This window comes from Neophocaena asiaeorientalis, unplaced genomic scaffold (genome assembly GCF_003031525.2).
Source record: "Neophocaena asiaeorientalis asiaeorientalis breed wild unplaced genomic scaffold, Neophocaena_asiaeorientalis_V1.1 scaffold67, whole genome shotgun sequence".
Lineage (NCBI taxonomy): Eukaryota > Metazoa > Chordata > Mammalia > Artiodactyla > Phocoenidae > Neophocaena > Neophocaena asiaeorientalis.
Window position 1 is genome coordinate 4,196 of NW_020173731.1, and position 19,917 is coordinate 24,112.

Consider the following 19,917-nt stretch of genomic DNA (forward strand, 5'->3'; position numbering starts at 1 on the left):
AATTGAAAATGAATAAGTTTCCTACCTATCTGCCAAGCAAACATCCCAACATCAACAACCCTGTGCAGATTATACAACTTTATCCATTTAAGGGGGGGTGGGAGGAGTACTGCTCTCTCTATAGGTATCTCCAGTGGATAAGAAACACTGCTGTTATAAGCAGGATTTCAGTCTATATCTGATGGTTCACTTTCCCTCATTTCTCCTCTATTCCTAGATGTGAAACTATGAAAGAATACTAGTTAAGACCTTGCATTTATACAGCAATTTGGGTTTCAAAGAGCTTTCAAGTTACTAACAAACATTTTGGCCTAGAGAGGACTATATCATGAATTAAGGCATGCTATCTTGTTCTTCAGGCATCTGCCATGTATAACTCTTGTAACTTATAAATACCTATGTGATGAACTTGGATCTCAATGGAAAGAAGCTGCTAGATTTCTATTGCCTTCATCAAGACAGTGGTCATTTGATTATAGGTGGCCTGGTAAAACCCCACTACTATTATATTGTATACAACACCCTTCTATACAATCTCTTTTTATTCCTTATTAAAAAAATAGAAGATGTAGCATCAGTGAAATTGAATGGTGAACATCTGTGGATATTAAAAATGACTCAGTGTAATCTCTTGTATTTTTATCACTGGGCAGAATTATAGCAAAAATTATAAATTACATACAAAAATATAATTCTAGAAACATTCTAACTCAGCGAACAAAGCAAAATAAACATTTTACTACCCTTTTTTCCAAAAGAAAAATATATTTTGAAACCATCTTCTAAAAAGTTTACTTCTTTTACCAGTGAATCATAAATAATCTTTTTGTAACTCATTTTTGTTATCAAGTTAGGAAAATTAATGCTACGCTGAATACAAATGATTTTTTACCCTTACCTCGATCTTTTGCTTTGTCAGAAAGGAGGACCTCTACCTCCTCATATTCCCGGATGGCGTCCAATATGATACTTCCTTCTTTACTGAATAAGAACAGCATGGGGATTGTGATGTCATCTGTGTCCTTTCCATCACCTGCCATCTGGAACAGAGGGGCAGTATCACTGCTGCTCCCCTCATTGTCATCTAGCCAGAAAATGAATACAGCAAACATAAAAACGTTCATCCATTAAAAAGGTCTAGCTACCAATCTTTACCGTTGTTTACCTGTTGACAGCATTAATTTTCTGCATCAAGAACCATAGAAACACTCATACTTTTGGGGCCCACTAATTCTACTCCTAGAAATCTATTCTGAGGAAATAATTCAAAAGAAGCAAAATGATCTATGCCTGAAAAAGTTTACTGGAGTGCTTTTTGTAACTGTCAACAACTGTAAACTATTATAAGTAAATTATAACGAACTACCTGAGGGAACACACAGAAAAACAAAATGTTATTATTACATAAAAAAAGTAGAACACAAAATTCTAGGATTATGACTATAAAGATTTCACATGCTTGTGAAAAAGCCTAAAAATGGAAAAATTCAAAGACTTGAATTACAATGATAGAACTATGAAATTTTATTGTTTAGGATTTCTTCGAATGGCATTATATTGTTTTACCAAACTACAAATTGACGGTTCTTTTTAATATACTGTTCACAAGGAATAATTATGACTATACTGTTTTTTCCTCTGTAAGCTGAATGAAACACTATTGTTACTTTACGCCGGCTAAATAATAGGAGTACGACTGCTAAATACTGTTTTACTGGCGATGCCAGTTATGTCCAGCCCTAATCTTACATGCCAGTCTCCCTGGAGAACTTGCCCATCCCTTCACAGGCAGCTTGCATGGATAGGCCCTTCTAGGTGGAGAATACCATGTAGAACCCATCCCCTTAGCAGTAACTGACTAGACAAAGGATGGTTACCTGACCCTCAGTCTCTCTGCTGCTTGTCACTGTTACAACCACTCAACTCCACCACTGTAGCTTGAAAGTGGCTATAGATGACATGGAAACAAACTGACATGCTGTGTTCTAGAAAACTTTCATTTACAAAAACAGGCAGTGAGCTGAACTTGGCTTGAAGGCTGTAGTTTGCCAACCACTCATTTAAGTTATGAAGCACAATTTCTCCTAATACTTACTTAGACTAATGAAATTCATGCATTCATTAAATTAACACTGGCGTGCCGATATGAGATAAGCAAACGGCAAAGTAAATAATGTTTCACTGAACTAAATCCTACTGTTTTATTTTAAATCTCTTAATGTTTATTTACCCTGAGTTCAAAAAGGAAATCTATCCTAATTAGAAAGAACAAATTCAAAATGGAGTTCCCCTGGGAGACAATCTATACAGAAGAACTAACTTCAAAAATAGGATGTGACCTCAGGTTTTCCAGTTCTTTCTGAATGTAAACTCATATTTACTTAAAGCATAGAAAAATTTATATTTTCCCTGATAGTCATGCCCTGCTTGTCAGGATATCAGTGATTTTTCTGTGGAAAATGAAAAGGCAAACACACTGGTTGAAATACATGCGTAAAATGATTTGAAGTTTATAATTTCAGTGGAAAAAGACCCAAGGAGATAAAAACTTGCTAGCAACTAGTGCTTATACCCATGATATGTCAGTTATTTTAGGAAATTTTATACATACTATCTTCAAACCTTACAACCACCTAAAGGATATTTATTACCATTTTCACTGGAGCTAAAAAATACGCTATGGAATAAACAGATAAAGAAACTAAAGCTGGGCCAAGGTTACACCATGATTTTGTGGTACAGCCAGGAACTACAACCCCACGTGTCTGACTCCAAAGCCGGCACCTATGTGGAGTCATGGATACTTTCAGTGACTCCCCACTGGAGGTGGCAGGGTGTAATTCTTGCTCCTAGGGGGCTTTGGATCTCGTGGGCCCATTTTTTTATCCGTGGTATTGGGTGTTTTTAGCACTCACTCCTACTGCACCTTCACACCGGACCCCAAGTACTTTTATTGGCATTAATATACAGAAACCCAAATCTAGACTTTCAAACAAGATATGAGATATATACACATTCTTAAGAGTCATTGGATTACCTATCCATTATGCTGGCTAGTGAAGTAAAAATAATGCCAAACTCTGATAAAAGTTTGGAAAATGAAAGGAAAAATCCTAAAAATTATGTCTTAGTCAACACAATGACATGGAGGCTTACTTACCAATAACAATGCCACCAATGGCTCCAGCATTCTGGATGTTGCGTGCCTTTTCTGCAAACATGCACTGTCCTCTTTGTATCAAAGCAATCTTTCCCATCACTGCCTCAGGGTTAGTAAGCTCTGAACAACCATTGTACGGTTTACTGCTTGCAACAAATCCTCTTGTCTGGCAGAAATAAAAGTAACTTAAGTAATCTTTTATCTTCTCCAATCACTACCTAGCCATTAAAATTCAATATCTAGAGCTTTAAGTAGACCTCACTTCTTTTCTAATGCTAACATATACAATATATATTTAGCATAAATTTTTGTTTTGAACATTTTGTATATTATAGTACCCAACCAATATTTCTACTGTGCTTTGCAGTTTATGAAGCATTTTTACGTAAATTACTAAACCAGATCTTTATAATGACTCTGAGTGAAGTAATACAGATAATATTTCCATTTTACGTATGGGAAAACTGAGATTCAGTTTACATAATTTGCTCAAAGTCACTATGTTAGTAAGTGGTAAAGTTGGAACCTCAGGCTGACTCACTACGTACCCATACCTACACTTACAAGAAGCTGGGAACCATTTTTAAACCATCACTGGTAACAGGAAAAATGGATTTAATCTACATGAATCTGCAAGCAGCTCTTCTTCCTAGAAAAATTAAATCCACCAGAGAACTGATTTTAAAGATGTGAGTGTAAAGATGTTTTAAGATCCTTCTCTCTCTTAGAAGGTAAACTCCACGAGGGCATAAATCTTCACTGGTTTTTGTAAACTTGATACATAGCAAATATCTAAAATACTACCTAGAATAAGAGTTATTGAATAAATGAATCAACTATAAACATACATAGCTTTAAAATATACACTAGAAAAAGTTTAAATTGGGGGTAACAGAGTTCAAAGACCACTGGCTTTAGATGATCAGAATACTTGGGTTCTGGTCTAGTGGCTAGCTTTGCTACCACTTAGTCAGACAGTTGAACCTGTGAACTTCATTTCCTACAGTAAAACTAATACGATCGACTAGCTTAATGGCCTTCCAAATTTGCTCAGTGGAACCTCAGTGTCTGATGCTCTCCACAGCCACATGTCCGGAGCACCTCTGCTTTAGCTGTTCCCTACATTAAGCCTCTGAGTTATTAGATTTTTGTTCAAAGAAAGGTTTCAGTAGTTAAAAAGTTTGAAAACCATTTTTAGATAAGTTAAAGGCATTGAATTAGAGAACAATATCTGAACATTTTAAGTAAAATTCTATAACCATACTGCATACATAAATTATGACTCAATATTTTCAACATACACTTTTAATTTTAATCTACTTTAATCTGGGAGATTAAATATTTAGGTGTTTTAAATAAGTTAAAACTACTAAATTAGAAAAGAGACTAAGAAATTAGACAATACTTAAATAATATTTGAGTTCAATTTCAACAAGCATATTATAGGTGTACATACCTCTTTATGTTTAGACAGATCTAGCCCAAACTGAGCTGGACCAGCAGTTAACACTACCCGGCCAAAAAATGGGTGAGAAACAATTTGTACAGCTCGTGGAGGTAGCTGCTGCTCTTTTTGTTGTTGACTTGACAATTCAATCATCTCCTGCATAAACCTCAACCCATCTTCCGCGTCAATTGAACTAGCAGCCTAGGAAAGAAACAAATTAATTTTATCCTTTCTTTCTGGAAACTTTCAACTTTTTGATTTCTTAAATACTACTGCACTATAGTTTTCTACTCTAAAATTTATCCTATCAGTTTTGGTCTCTACCAAATATTTATGGCCTTATTTGTTCTCAAAAATATTACTTCTGGAAATATTTTCTGAATATAACATCTGTAATTTTTATTAATGTCTCTTTCACTGTCCTATAAACCACTTTTGATACAAATTGAGAAGTGCACTTCCACTAAATGCTCACTTTGCTTGTTCTCTCCTCTGGTTGCCCTTTTAAGAAATAAACCTCATAACTGACCCACATTCCCCTCCTTCTTTGAAATTATGAACCAACAACCAGATTAAATTCAAAACATAAGTATCAGGCACCTATTACATCTAGTACTTGACTAGGCACTAGGGACATAATCTTTTACTTTAAGGAGTTTGTATCTAGAGGAGAGAGACATGTAAAATTAGCTATGATAAAATTTCTCAAGTGGGAAAGTAGACTAGTAACATAGACAAAGGAAGGACTGATTCTGTCAGTGTGTATCTGGGAAATATTTGGAATGATTCAAATTGAATCTTAATAGAGGAAAAGTTGAAGAGTGCCTGACTACAGGAGGAAAAGGATGAATTCCTAACACCTTATAGAAAAAGTCAATGGAACCTGACAAGGGATAGAGGATAGAGGAGAATGGAAAGGAGCTGGGAGAAAGAAATGCAAGCCCATTCTGAGATTTCTAGTTTTGGTGACTTAGAGAATGATGATAGGGTTGACTGAGATGGAGAACGAAAAGGCAGAGAGACAGACTGTAGTGGGAGCAGGGAGAGAGAACAGGTTTGGACAGATTGAGATTGAGATGCAGAAATGTACGACAGGCAGATTATAGCTGGGTTTAAAAAGTAAAGTAAAGTTGGGTTTAAGAAGTAAAGTAAAATCAGGATTACATACATGTATCACGTGTACAAAGATGACAGCAGAGCTTGTAGAAATAGATGACACTATTGAAGAAGAGTATAGTAAGAAAAACATACGATCCAGATTCTTTGGTAGTGCCTACACTGAGTCGTGCCGAGAAGAGCTGCAAAGGAATCTACAAAATATTGCACAGAGTATTTGGAAAGGTGTTGCTGGAATACCCTGGAAGCCAAGAAAGGGGTAGGTTTTAAAAAGAGGCCAGCCAACAGTTACATAAAAGTTCAATCAGAGGAGGACTAAGAGGCTACTGGCTGGCAATTATGTCACTGGTGACCCATGTGAAAGCAATGTCATCAGGGATGTCATTCCCACCGCTGGGGAGTGAGGATGAGTGAAACGTAAGGAAGCAGACAGAGTCTTGTTAGGGAAGGAGGGATGATGTGGCAAGAATAGGGATGAGACAGAAACCTGAGGGGAAGGCAAGGTGAGGGGAAGGCAAGGTGGTGGGAAGGCCGAATCCGAGATTATGGGGTATCCGAATATGGTTCTACGTTGAAATTATTTCTCAAACTGTAGTTTTCTCAGAATTAATGCAGTAATAAGGTGAATAATTTAAAGCCCTTGGGTTATGAAAGCTTTTAAAGCAAAAATCAATAAAAATTTCCTAAAGAGGTATGTTATGTTTCCTAGGCATAGATAAATAAATGCATATTTTGATTTCTATAATGAATAAAGTATTTAAATTCAGCTCTTTGGAAACTAAAATAGTATAAATTAGAGATATAAATATTAAAATGAATTATTAGCTTTTAAGATTATGTTCTAAATAAAATAGTGGAAAGACAAGCGACTGAGAAACAGAAAACTTAGATCTGAGTCCTATATTTGACCATATTAACGTAAGCAAATTACTCAACCTACTTGTGACTTGATTGATTTATACTACAAAGGGGTTGAATCAGATGGCTTTCCAAAATACTTCCAAGTTCTAAAATTCTGATACTCTGACTTTAAACCACACACTGAAGGTTTTTAAAAAGCCAAATGTCATTATCTTATTAAAGCTACTGAGACCAAAGAGGACAGAGATGGTAGCTAATTAGTACAGCAATGTCTTACTTGGATTGCATGTTGAACCAACTGGACTCTCCCATCTTTGAGGTGAATCAAACTCACCCCCATCTTCTTCAAGATTTCTAAATGCTCAGGGTTAGTGGCCATGAAATCTCTGGCTCTCAGAGGGGGTTTAGCTCCACTCCTGAAACTCTCCTCTCTGCTAAAAGTAATTATAGGCAAGGCTTAAAAAAACCCACAAGTCAGAATTGGGAAAAAAAGCATAAGGCAAACAAATTGCTAGTTTTAAACTAGTGAAAAATGGAATAACTAGAAAGAGTTACTTACCTACATATAACTTAGGTTTTTAATAAGTGGTATAGCTTTCAAATATATTTTACAGTTACAAAAGCTTGTATATTATCTATAAGGCAGTATTAATCAACAGCATTACAATTATTTGAAGGTACACAATAGGTTGGCTTAGAGATTTATTACTATTTATTTCTCCCTCAAAAATCAGATGTTGGGGCTTCCCTGGTTGCACAGTGGTTGGGAGTCCGCCTGCCGATGCAGGCGACCGGGTTCCTCCAGTCCGGGAGGATCCCACATGCCGCGGAGCGGCTAGGCCCATGAGCCATGGCTGCTGAGCCTGCGCGTCCGGAGCCTGTGCTCCGCAACGGGAGAGGCCACAACGGTGAGAGGCCCGCGTAACGCAAAAAAAAAACAACTCCCCCCCCCCAAAAAAAAAACATGTTTCTCTCAATATTTTAAAAGCAAAACAATACTTATATCAGTGAACAATAACATTCACTTAAGAAAAAATAATTTTTAAAATTTTCCTAGTAATGGTTTTTCTAATGTAACTATTTGGAAGAAAATGCACTCATTAAGGCAAAAAGTTTTATTCAACAACCAAGAATAAGTACCTCATCAAAAAAATCAAATCAAAACAGTTATTTTTCCTATACAGAAACTACAGATGAAAGGAAAAATATTTTCTACATATACAAAATGTGGAAATATTTGATGAAACTGTTGTGTAAAAATGTGCTCTGGATCTAGAGGGGTGGGATAGGGAGGGTGGGAGGGAGATGCAAGAGGGAGGAGATATGGGGATATATGTATACGTATAGCTGATTCACTTTGTTATAAAGCAGAAACTAACACACCACTGTAAAGCAATTATCCTCCAATAAAGATGTTAAAAAAAAAATGTGCTGTGGAAGTTACAAACTATCATACGCTGCCATAATTACTTGGTTCATTAAACAAAAGATACACAGAAAATTTCCATAATAATAAAAAGACATTACTGCAGAATAAACTTTGCTATCTAACTTTACTCACCAATTTTTAATTTTAATCAGTGATAAGTACATACTCAATATTTTTTTTTTTTTTTCATACTCAATATTTTTAAAATCTAAATGAATGTCTTCTTGGCTGTTATATGTTCCTGACATTCTCCGTCATTTACTAAGAATTAATTTTGATATTAACAAATATAAAATAAGACATCTTACACTCTGATGATGCCTCTAGGACAGCTCTTGTCCACCACATTTTTCAAGGGTTCACGAATGCTCTGAGCATACAGTGGGTCATTAGGGAAGAGAATCTGAGTGTTTGGACAAGTCCAATCAAAATTACTGTCATCCAGTTCTGTATATTCTGAAGTCTAAAAATATAAAAGAATGTTATGTAAATAAAAATAATTATTTTACTTTATAGTTCATTCAAAGGAAACATTAAGTGAAATGTAAGTATACACAGGATGTAATACAAGAAAACAAAATAAGAAAACATCAAGGGTACTTCTCCTACCACACTACATTTATAGAATTCTAGTCATGGATTACTTTTTCCTTGGAAAAACAAAACAAACACATAGGAGTAAAAAAGAGAGTAAGACATTTAGTTGAAAAACATAACCTACTGTGTTTTTTTTAGAGATTCTTTGATTTGTAGTAGAGAGCCAAAGAGGTAACAGATGAGCTTCTGTTGTAAAAATGTAATCTTCTATGTCAAAAATAACGTCTTCTTTATCCGCGAATAACAGGTAAAGATATTTAAACATTTCAGCCAAGAAGAAGGAATCCATTCTAAAATAAAAGGTTACAAATAAATCTAAGAACATAAAAATATCCAAATGTCAACTCTCTGAAAGCCACAGAATCAAGGTCAATAAACCTGTCTACACCAGTACAGACATCCAAAGAACTATAGAATGTATCTATCCCCTGGTGGTAATAGCCTTGACTCCAAGCATATTCCAAGGAAATGAAAAAGACCAGAAGGGCTGCCTACCACACAGGTGCACTAAATCTTGTCAATACTGCAGACAAGGTTTTTCTATGGACCTTCTGAGGGAGAGTTTTCCATTTCTTCTACAGGGAGCCAATAGCAGGGAGGTAACACATATGATCTTTACTACTGAGGACCATATAAGAATCTTCAATTAATATTAATTGAACTGGATAAAGTAATATGATTTTGATGCAGCCATTTAAGTGATAATCAAGAAGGCTTAAAAGTAATCATTTACAAAAAGTTACATGAAAAAAGTACAACACAGAATCACATGGACTATGATGATAACTTTGTAAACATTTAAATACCTGCCCAGTGTGACTTTACAAATGATTTAATGTTATAACGTTTTAATAAATACTTTAAAGGAAAGCTTTTATAAAAAGTGGTAGGAAAAGAGCACAGTTGTTAGATGGAGTTACAATAACAAGGAATTTAATTATATGTGCCACTTCCCAAAGCATCCTAGCTTTTAGCAGTTACTAGACAGGCTGCATAGTTTCGCAACTGGCCAAGCACAATCCCTGGCACACAGCAGGCACTTGATAAATGTTTGCGAATGCAAGTTTAAACAGCATTACTAAAGAATGAACTGGAGAGGCAGCTGGACATAGCGGTAAAGAGCTGGGGATTTGGAAATAGAAAAGAACTTCTGATGATGAGCTATGTGACCAAGGAGGATATTATATAAGGACGGTGAGCTTCAGTTTATTCTGAAAGGACATAATAACAATACATGCCTAACAGTGGTGCAAAGACTAAATGACGTACTATAATGTCAACTATTTAGCATAGCACCCGGCATGTGTATGAGCTCAAAAACAGCGCTATCATTATTTTTCCCAGACATAAATGATGTTTTATTTTGGAACAACAACTGTAATGTTTCAACACTTCTTTGAACATTTTGGATGTTAATCATTTTATAACGGATAAAATACTTCCCTGTCAATCTGCAATACACTTATGGTAATTTAACTTTTTCTGGAGGACTGACGGTTATTACCATAAGCAAATGTTAGCTTAAGAACTGTAAACTGATGTGCAAGATTTTGATTTTTGGCAAATTCCACAAGTGATTACGAAACAGATGATTTGTAAATGTTTAGAAAAGACTAGAGACGTGGTAAGATCACTGCAGTATGAGTTGGGTAAAGCTAGCAAGTTTGGGTATCGTATCACATAATCTATTTTGTACTTTAAAACCATAAATATGTACACAAATGCAAACACACAGGCATAAAAAATGTCTGGAAGACTGTTTCTAAAACTGCCAACAGTGATTATCTTAGGATGGCAAGTGGGGAAAGTATCATAGGGAAGATTTTCATATTTTTTTTGCCATTTAAATTCTTTAACTGATCATTATTATAAGAAAAATACAGATATTTCTTTTTTGAAAACTGTGTGTGGGGGGCCAGGGAATGGAGACACTGGTGAGCCAGACAACAGCACTGGTAGCTCCGTAGGGGAACAAGCAACCAAATGCAAAGAGCATTACATGGAAAATTTTAAGGCATAATTATCTAAACCCCAGATTCCTGAAAACAGTAATTTAGCTAATACATTAGATGACTGAGATGAAATTTAAGCCTTCTTTTTGGTCTAGAAACGCACACACACACACACAAAAAAAAACCCAACAAAATGAAATTTTGCTGGGATGAGTATTAAGTTCTAAGTTTGCACTTTTAAAAAATCAATCAGTTTCTTAAGAGCAGGGTAGAGAACACCCATTTGTCAGCAAGTCATTGTCAAGTATCTGAGGTCAACTGGCCACAAGTTCACTGTTAAACGTAAGAAAGCTGCTAAAGCACATCCAAGAACGTGGTAAGACAAAGATTAGGAATTCTCAACCTTTTGTTGGGCCAAATGCATGCAAGAGACGCAACACTACCACGAGGAACAGTGAGCAGACCAAGCGGTGATCCTCAAGTGGAGAAAGGGTGTAAGCCCACCAGCCCCTCAGAAGATGACCCGTCTTGCGCCTGGACCCAGACGGCAACAGCGCTGCTGCACCAAGTGCACCTCGGGCATCGTTAACTCTGGACGTGATGCTTCAAGGGGTACTCTGCACACTGGACTGCGCAACCAGAGTGCGGCACAGGCCGTCAGAGATCCAGAAACAGCACCGCGGGAGGGACACTCAGCAGGAGGAAGAGGAAGGACGCTGAATTTAGAAACACGGAACTCTCTGAACAGAGCAAATCATGTCTTCCTCTGTAATTCCTCCACCTGCTATGTTTCCTTCTGCTCTAGCGCTCACCACGTGGCTGTGATTACTTCTTTACATACCTATCTTCTTCACTGACCATTAAGTCACAGGCAGGCAGGGACTGATTCTAATTTATCTTTTCATCCTCTTACCCAAGTTCAGCGTCTGGCGCAGAGCGGGGCGATTAATTTACTGTTCCTTGAATGAGCTGCCAGTAGAGCATATAGTCAAAAGCCTATCTGCCTTGATTAGAATTAACCTTACTAACTGTGTGACCTCAGGCAAGCTCCCCAACTCCCTGTGCCTTGGTTTCTTCATCTATAAAATGAATATCATAATAGAAATTATACTTCAGAGGGTGGCTGTAAAGGATCAAATGAATTAAACATAGAAAGTGCTTAATTAGAAGAGTACCTGAAATGTAGGAAGCAGCCAGTAAATGTTACAGATAAATACAAAAGCTATCTGCTTTCATTTCTTGCTGTTTTCTGTGTGTCTGCTTCCAGAAACCTATCCATTTCTTATCAGCTGTGGTCGGGGAAGGAGGTCCCAAGCCTAATTAACTATTATCTAAATGCTCCAAGAGAAGGACTGAGGGTCAATTCTGTGAGTAGATAATGAGTGTTGTATTTCAGCTGTCCCTAGTTCCTCTGCCAGAAACTCCTTTTACTACTTTCCTTTTTCTAGTTTTCTAGTCCTGATCCTTCAGGACACAGGACGCTCAAGTGACTGTCATATCCCAATCTGCATTTCACGTCCCTTTAGTATGTTTCATAGCACATATACAATGCTTTAAAGCCTGTTTATCTGCCTGCCCCAGTGATTCAATGATAGAAAAGACATGTCTTTTTATCTTTAATCTTCAAAACCTAGTATAACTCTGGCACATAAGACACCTCAGTAAATATTTGTGGAATGAACACCTGCTAACCAAATGAACAAACAAACTTTAGTGTTCATTTAGAAATGTGTTGCTATGTTCTGGACAGTTAAAATAACAGAATCAAATGATCTCAGAATAACTGGAATGTTAGTGAATGTCATATTAACCAAAGGGTGCTTTTCATATCTTGAATACTCCACGTCAACTACATCTATCCAGTATCCAATGAAATAGAAACTGCCAATGGGTCTCCCCAGCTCTCCAAATCAGCAACAGAATAAGAATATACACATTAACCACGACATTGCTTTTGAGGAATTCTTGACTGAACAGGAATCATAATCCAGGTCATTAGTCATCATCTTGATAATTTCTAACATTTTACATAATATAAAAAACTATTAACAAAGAAGAAAACCCCAACTTTCCTAATACTCCAAAGACCAAGGTTCTGAGGTTTAACAATCATTTATTCATCTATTTAAAAATCATTTGAGCACCAACTATATGCCAGGCACTATGGTAAAAACACAGACTTTTCAAACAATTTAAAATAAGCCTATTCAAGAGAGTTTTAAAAATAAGCACAATGAACTAAGGTTTGCATCTTCAAATACCCTTTGTAAAAGCATTAAGCTGATCTGAAATCTGACTAATAACATTTTGTGTTGTTTCAGAGTTACCCTGAGGAAAGGGGAGGTTAGGAATTGTTTTACCTGTCCTCATGACTTCCAGTACGAACATCCTTCATGGCAGCAAATCCGCAAGGCACTCTAGCATATTTATTTAAATTTTCAATAAGTGTTTTCCCTACTTCAAGGTAGTAAGGATCTCCTGTAGCCTATTAAAAAGGAGAATATATGTATACATATACATAGCTGACATAGTACCATATAACCATTTATTTATCAAATATTTATTGAGTACCTGCCAGGTGCCAGGCATTATATCAGGCACTAGAACACATGTTACATAGAACCTAGTTCTGAAAGTAAGCCATGGATTTGCTTTATGAATTTCTTAAATACACAACTGGAAGGCTGCACAACTGTACCTCTGAGGCTTTGGATGAAATTTCTAATGCCCAGAAAGGCCGCCCGATTAAAGGAAGGCAAGAGACATGCTTTAGAAAGCAGCTCTAGGACATAAAATTTCTCTTTAAAGAAATGCTTCGTAAGTCTTCTGAAAAGGCATAAAACTTAGATGTCAATTCTTGCATCTTTCAATAACTCTATGAACTGGGTGAATAAGAACCATGATATATCCAACCATTATAATATTAAACAAGAACTTTGAAAAGCCGATACTATTACTATAAGATAGTGAGTTATCCAACAGAGAACAGGAGCTAAATAGCAAAAAGAGAGTTAAATTAGCTTACTTTATACAAGAAGTAGGTACTTTCTGCAAATTCTGGCCTTAAAGGATGTTGAGCCCAATGCACCCTGAAATCTGTGGTAAATGCCTAGACAAAACAACACACAAATAGGCATAACAATGTGATTTAAAAAAATAAGTAGTTCTAGAATATATAGTATATAAATTAGATCACAAACAAAAAAATAGTTAAAATATTGATAACAATTTTCATCTATAAAATGAAAATTATCACTGCTTAAAATCACAATTCATTTTTGTGAAGGCTGTTTTTTTACCAATTAAATGGAATTCCTTTTTTAAGTGATCACTTTGGCTATTAGGAAGCTTAGGAAAAGCTATGACCTCAGTAATGCCACTACACAGGTCCTCATTGTCTGCATAATTGTGTTCTCTTCTTTTTTCTTATCTCCACTTTTTTCTCTTAATTATTAAGTCTCTCACTCTCCTATTTCTATTTTAGCATATGCTTTTTTATGAGTCTCAAATCCTCTGTGGCTTGAAACAAACACTTTAGGAAGCCTTCTAAATTGGTGAGATGCTTAGATATCTCACAGAGGGTAGTCAATAAGTAGGGATAGAACAAGGCCATACACAAATTTGGAAATTTTTAATGGTACATTTCTGGAAAGCCAAAAGGTATGCTATTAAAATCTTATGGTATCAAGCTAGCAAGAATACTTATTACTAACATATAAAAACCAGGGAGAATAATTCTTAAGCAGTGTGAAGAAGAGCTAACATTTCCAAACTTCCAGGGAGCATGAGTGATCAGCAAGAGTATGTATGTTCAATGTATATTGTTTTCATAAAATAAGCTTTAGAAAATAAAAAGTACAAAAGTCTCCCTACCTGGTGGGTAAGTGTAAAAGTTAGAATGAGACACTATGCAATGGCATGGATTAGAAAAGGTTGAGAAATACCAATTGGGGATTTTTTTTTAACATTAAATTAGTAAACTATCAGCATTATCCTAAACTAGACTTCTCTTAATACACGAGGAAAAGGAAAAACATATACAATACTGTGTAAACCAAAAATATATTAAATAAGCTATTTAACCAGGAAAAATGAAAAAGAACACACCAACCTTGAAGATGGCATTTTCTACCTTTAAATTAGCAATCTATAGTATATGTAAATTAGAATTCCAAAGATGATTTGCTTACCTCTGGTAGAAAATTGTGTTTTTTAATCACCTGATACAACATTTCATGAGTTTCAATAGCAGGTCTAATATCCCCCTTTAAGACCTAGAAACCAACAATAACAACAAAATTATCCAGTAAAATATGAGTTGACTTTATCTATAATCATTATATAAACAGAAAAATGTAGATTAATACAATTTTGAAGTGTGACTCTGTTTTGGTAATTCAATTTTAGAGATGACAAATGCACTGAATTATAATCATTTTACTTTAATATTAAGAGAAATAAAAGAGGTTTTTTTTACCTGCAAACCTGGAAAAAAGGCAAGCAAAGCATCCATCCAAGTCCGAGCATTCAGCATTGGCTTGTGGATATGCACATCAAGTAGAAGAGGTGGCTGGCTTATGTACCTCATTATGGCATCGTAGTGCTAAAAAAGATCACAATATGTGTTCATGAAAGTAGATAAAAAAAGCTGTACTATTCTGAACACAGCGTATCATTAAATATATGAAGAAATGAACCCCCAATTTACATATGAATAAATTTACTAAGTAACTGTTAATTAACTATGGAAATAGTTAAATTCCTTCAGATGGAAATCTTTGTAAAATATACTATATATACTCCCCTGTGTTCTTAAACTCTGATGCAGAATACTAAAAACTATAGATAAAATGGGACCTTCTGAAGGGTATAGACCTGAACATCACTATCCTGCAGGATTTTGGCCCAAGGATGCTCTTACGTCCTCTTGAAATATAGTTACAGGCTTCTATATCACAGAATTAGATTCATTTTCTCCTTTGTCTAGGAAGTTTGCTCCCTAGGCAGCTAACATAACATTCTGGTGCTTGTCTACCTAAACTAATGCATCCCATCACTGTTGCCACTCTTACAGTCCACTACCTCTGCCTTTTATGGTCTTAAAAACTCTTTTCCCCTTCTTTTATCTTCTCCTAGATATTTCTCAGCCTTGACAACAGGCTGAGCTGTCAGAGTCAATGACTGATAAAAAAAAAAACAAACAAAAAAAATCTGTCCTCATGCACCTCAAGAAAATCTTGTTATAATCTAATAAATGATATATTAAATGATATATGTAATAGTGTTTCTAAAAGTATTCAGTGATGACTTATTAGGACTTTTACCAGGTTTTTTCCCTAACTCATCTATTATTTATTAACTATTATTGAGTACATGATAGATCTCAAAGCACTGTTCTAATCAGTTCATATGCATTAGCTCATTTAATCCTCCCAATAAATAGTACTAGCATCCCCATTCTGTAGATAAGGAATAGAGGAAAATATCTAAGTTACTTGCCCAAAGCCAAGACCAGTGGCACAACCAGGATTTAAACCCACACAGGAGAACTCTCATACTTTTAACCACTATATTGTACTATCTCACAATAATGTGGGTGAACTCATGGGTGGGCAAAGAAATGGTAAATTATTTTGAAAAGAATGTACTGACACAGCTGATGAGTTTACTACAGTTAATTTCAATTTGCTTTAATTACAGACAAAGGCGATCCAATAGGGTTCAATAATCTCTCCCTTCTCCCCTAAAAACATGCCTGTGAGTCTGATCCACACTTAAGACTTAACGGATCTTCTTTTGAAATGAATACCCACTGGTTTGTTCAAGTCTCCAAAGCCCTGCACACTTGGTGTGGTCAAGGACTAGGCCAAACTTCCAAACTATTCCAAAAAGAATTAGAATCTAAAGGAGAAGGCTTTGGATTTCAATAAATTCCCTTCCTTGTGTAAAAGATTAGGTAAAACTCAAATCTACATATTACTCACTGGAAAATCTTGAAAATTTCTGATGATAGATGAAAATAAAACTACTTTGTAATCTAGTTTTTGCAATGTATGTAGTGTTTACCCCGTCCCTGTCCAACATCATCAGGGAATACTGACCAAAAAACTACTACACATTTAAAAATAATTTTTCAGAATGTCTCTTAGATGATTGAGTTTCTATCCAAATCCGGCAAATTAAATTGGCTCTAAACTTAATACAAAATTGGAACAACTTACTGTATTAAATCTTTCCAGAAAGCTGTCATCTCCAAGCAAGACGTAGGCTTTCAACAGATATTCATAATATGAATCAATCCCTGCTCCAACTCCACTATCTATGGAAAATACATATAAATGTGATTTTTTTATTAAACAAGTCTTAAAAATTCTTCATAGAATACAGTAAAGGTACTAGTACACTAAGAATGAAAAATTAGTCTAAACATGAAATCGTTGAAAGTAAAAATTACACATTTACAGAAATATTAACCTTACTATATGAATAATAGTTCCTTTGTTGACAATAGTTTGTATGTTAAAAAAATCGTGCTTTGCAAAATTGGCTACAGAAGTCTTATTTTAAAGTCTTATTTAAAAGCAGAAGATACTAGTTTTAAGAATATTTTTAAAACTTATTTTCTTAATGAGGAACTTCAAAGAGGAAGCACTAGCAGGTATTATTATGCAATTACTGGATCCTTAATCAGTTAGACATCAATCTTTACAGTTATAATATATATGAAAACAACACTGCTGCTGTTTGGAGGTGACAGTTCTAATTGCTGAAGCTAGCACAACTGCTGGCTTCTTCCTTTAAGATCATCATAGAGGACCAAAGAAAGAAAATAACAAGAAGAAAACTGTTAAGAACTTGGTGGGGGATGGAGGGGGAGGGCTTTGTTCTGTAGCAGAAACAGCCAGGCATAGCTATGGAAGGCTCAAACAGTAGAAAAACTGCTGGAGCTTTGCTCCTGCCTCTCTCCTACCACTACCTTAAGATACAAAGTCTCCTCCCATGCCTGCTACAACTCAGATCTATGCTCCAGGTAGCCTCAGGAATAAAATCAGGGCACCACGAAAGTCCTGTGTGAGGAACTGAACTCAAAAAGAGGTGGGAACTAATTTTAGACATTCTCTTCCCCACCCTTTCCCCTCCAAACTCTTAAGGCTGGTGAATCACAATCTAAATTATAATTACAATTACAACCTTAGAAATCCCTGTACTCAGGGCACACTCCAGGCCAATCAAATCAGAATCTCTAGGCGTCAAGACATTGGTATTTTAAAAAACTTCTTAGAATTCACCCCTAAGATAACTGGGGCTGATAGGGATTGGAATTTGACCTCCCCACAAAGTAGGTGACAAGTGAATATGAACTTATAGGACAAAAACATTTAAGATGCATGACTTTTTGAAAAGAAGAAGAAAGTACTGGAGTAGGAGTTTATCAGAGGAAGAAAATATTAGAACAGGCAAACCAAGAATTTAAAATTAATCTAATAGGGGGGACGAGGGGAAGATGGCTGAAGAGTAAGAAGAGGAGATAACCTTCCTCCCCACAGATACACCAGAAATACATCTACACGTGGAATAACTCCTACAGAACACCTACTGAACGCTGGCAGAAGACCTCAGACCTCCCAAAAGGGAAGAAAGTCCCCAACGTACCTGGGTAGGGCAAAAGAGAAAAGAATAAACAGAGACAAAAGGATAGGGATGGGACCTGCACCTCTGGGAGGGAGCTGTGAAGGAGGAAAGGTTTCCACACACTAGGAAGCCCCTTCACGGGCAGTGACTGCGGGTGGCGGAGGGGGAAGCTTCAGAGCGGAGCTGCGGAGGAGAGCACAGCAACAGGGGTGCGGAGGGCAAAATGGAGAGATTCCCGCACAGATCATCGGTGCAGACCAGCACTCACCAGCCTGAGAGGCTTGTCTGCTCACCCGCCGTGGTGGGCGGGGCTGGAAGCTGAGGATCTGGCTTCAGAGGAGTGCAGGGAGAGGACTGGGGCTGGCGGGCGTGAACACAGCCTGCAGGGGGTTAGTGCGCCACGGCTAGCCGGGAGGGAGTCCGGGGAAAAGTCTGGACCTGCCAAAGAGGCAAGAGATGTTTTCTTCCCTCTTTATTTCCTGGTGCGCGAGGAGAGGATTAAGAGCGCTGCTTAAAGGAGCTCCAGAGATGGGCGCGAGATGCGGCTAAAAGCGTGGACCCCAGAGACGGGCATGAGCCGCTAAGGCTGCTGCTGCCGCCACCAAGAAGCCTATGTGTGAGGACAGGTCGCTATCCACACCCCCCTTCCGGGGAGCCTGTGCAGCCCGCCACTGCCAGGGTCCCGGGATCCAGGGACAACTCCCCCGGGAGAACGCACGGCGCGCTTCAGGCTGGTGCAACGTCACGCCGGCCTCTGCCGCCGCAGGCTCGCCCTGCACTCCATACCCCTCCCTCCCACGGGCCTGAGTGAGCCAGAGTCCCCGAAGCAGCTGCTCCTTTAACCCCGACCTGTCTGAGCGAAGAACAGACGCCCTCCGGCGACCTACACTCAGAGGCGGGGCCAAATTCAAAGCTGAGCCTCGGGAGCTGTGAGAACAAAGAAGAGAAAGCGAAATCTCCCCCAGCAGCCTCAGAAGCAGCGGATTAAAGCTCCACAATCAACTTGATGTACCCTGCATCTGCGGAATACCTGAATAGACGACGAATCATCCCAAATTAAGGAAGTGGACTTCGAGAGCAAGATTTATGATTTTTTCCCCTTTTCCTCTTTTTGTGAGTATGTATGTGTATGCTTCTGTGTGCCATTTTGTCTGTATAGCTTTGCTTCCACCATTTGTCATAGGGTTCTATCCGACCTTTTTGTTGTTGTTGTTCTTGGTGGTTTTCTTTAAAAATTTTTTTTCTTAATAATTATTTTTTATTTTAATACATTTATTTTATTTGATCTTACTTTATTTTGTTTCCTTTCTTTCTTTCCTTCCTGCCCTCCTTCCTTCCTCCCTCCCTCCTTTTCTTTCTTTCCTTCTTTCTTTCTTCCTTCCTTTCTCTCTCTCTCTCTCTCTCTCTCTATGGTGCTGCAGCCAGGAGTCAGTGCTGTGCCTCTGAGGTGGGAGAGCCAACTTCAGGACACTGGTCCACAAGAGACCTCCCAGCTCCATATAATATAAAACGGCAAAAATGTCCCAGAGATCTCATTCTCAACACCAGCACCAGCTTCACTCAACGACCAGCAAGCTACAGTGCTGGACACCCTATGCCAAACAACTAGCAAGACAGGAACACAACAGCAGCCATTAGCAGAGAGGCTGCCTAAAATCATAACAAGGCCACAGACACCCCAAAACACACCACCAGACGTGGACCTGCCCACCAAAAAGACAAG

The 19,917-nt window shown here is 37.3% G+C and overlaps 1 protein-coding gene across 1 annotated transcript in view; it reads right to left on the reverse strand.

The window, feature by feature from the left end:
- Window positions 1–898: 898 nt before the first annotated feature.
- Window positions 899–19,917, reverse strand: part of EDEM3 (ER degradation enhancing alpha-mannosidase like protein 3) — a gene marked incomplete at its 3' end in the record, with an annotated part of 53,693 nt that continues 34,674 nt past the window's right edge. The window contains exons 9-19 of the mRNA XM_024750871.1: window positions 16,784–16,881; window positions 15,040–15,165; window positions 14,753–14,836; window positions 13,588–13,671; window positions 12,923–13,047; window positions 8,735–8,900; window positions 8,322–8,476; window positions 6,862–7,018; window positions 4,617–4,808; window positions 3,161–3,326; window positions 899–1,084 (exon numbers count right to left, since the gene is read on the reverse strand). Coding sequence (XP_024606639.1) covers window positions 899–1,084; window positions 3,161–3,326; window positions 4,617–4,808; window positions 6,862–7,018; window positions 8,322–8,476; window positions 8,735–8,900; window positions 12,923–13,047; window positions 13,588–13,671; window positions 14,753–14,836; window positions 15,040–15,165; window positions 16,784–16,881 — 1,539 coding nt within the window. The remainder of the gene's footprint in view (window positions 1,085–3,160; window positions 3,327–4,616; window positions 4,809–6,861; window positions 7,019–8,321; window positions 8,477–8,734; window positions 8,901–12,922; window positions 13,048–13,587; window positions 13,672–14,752; window positions 14,837–15,039; window positions 15,166–16,783; window positions 16,882–19,917) is intronic.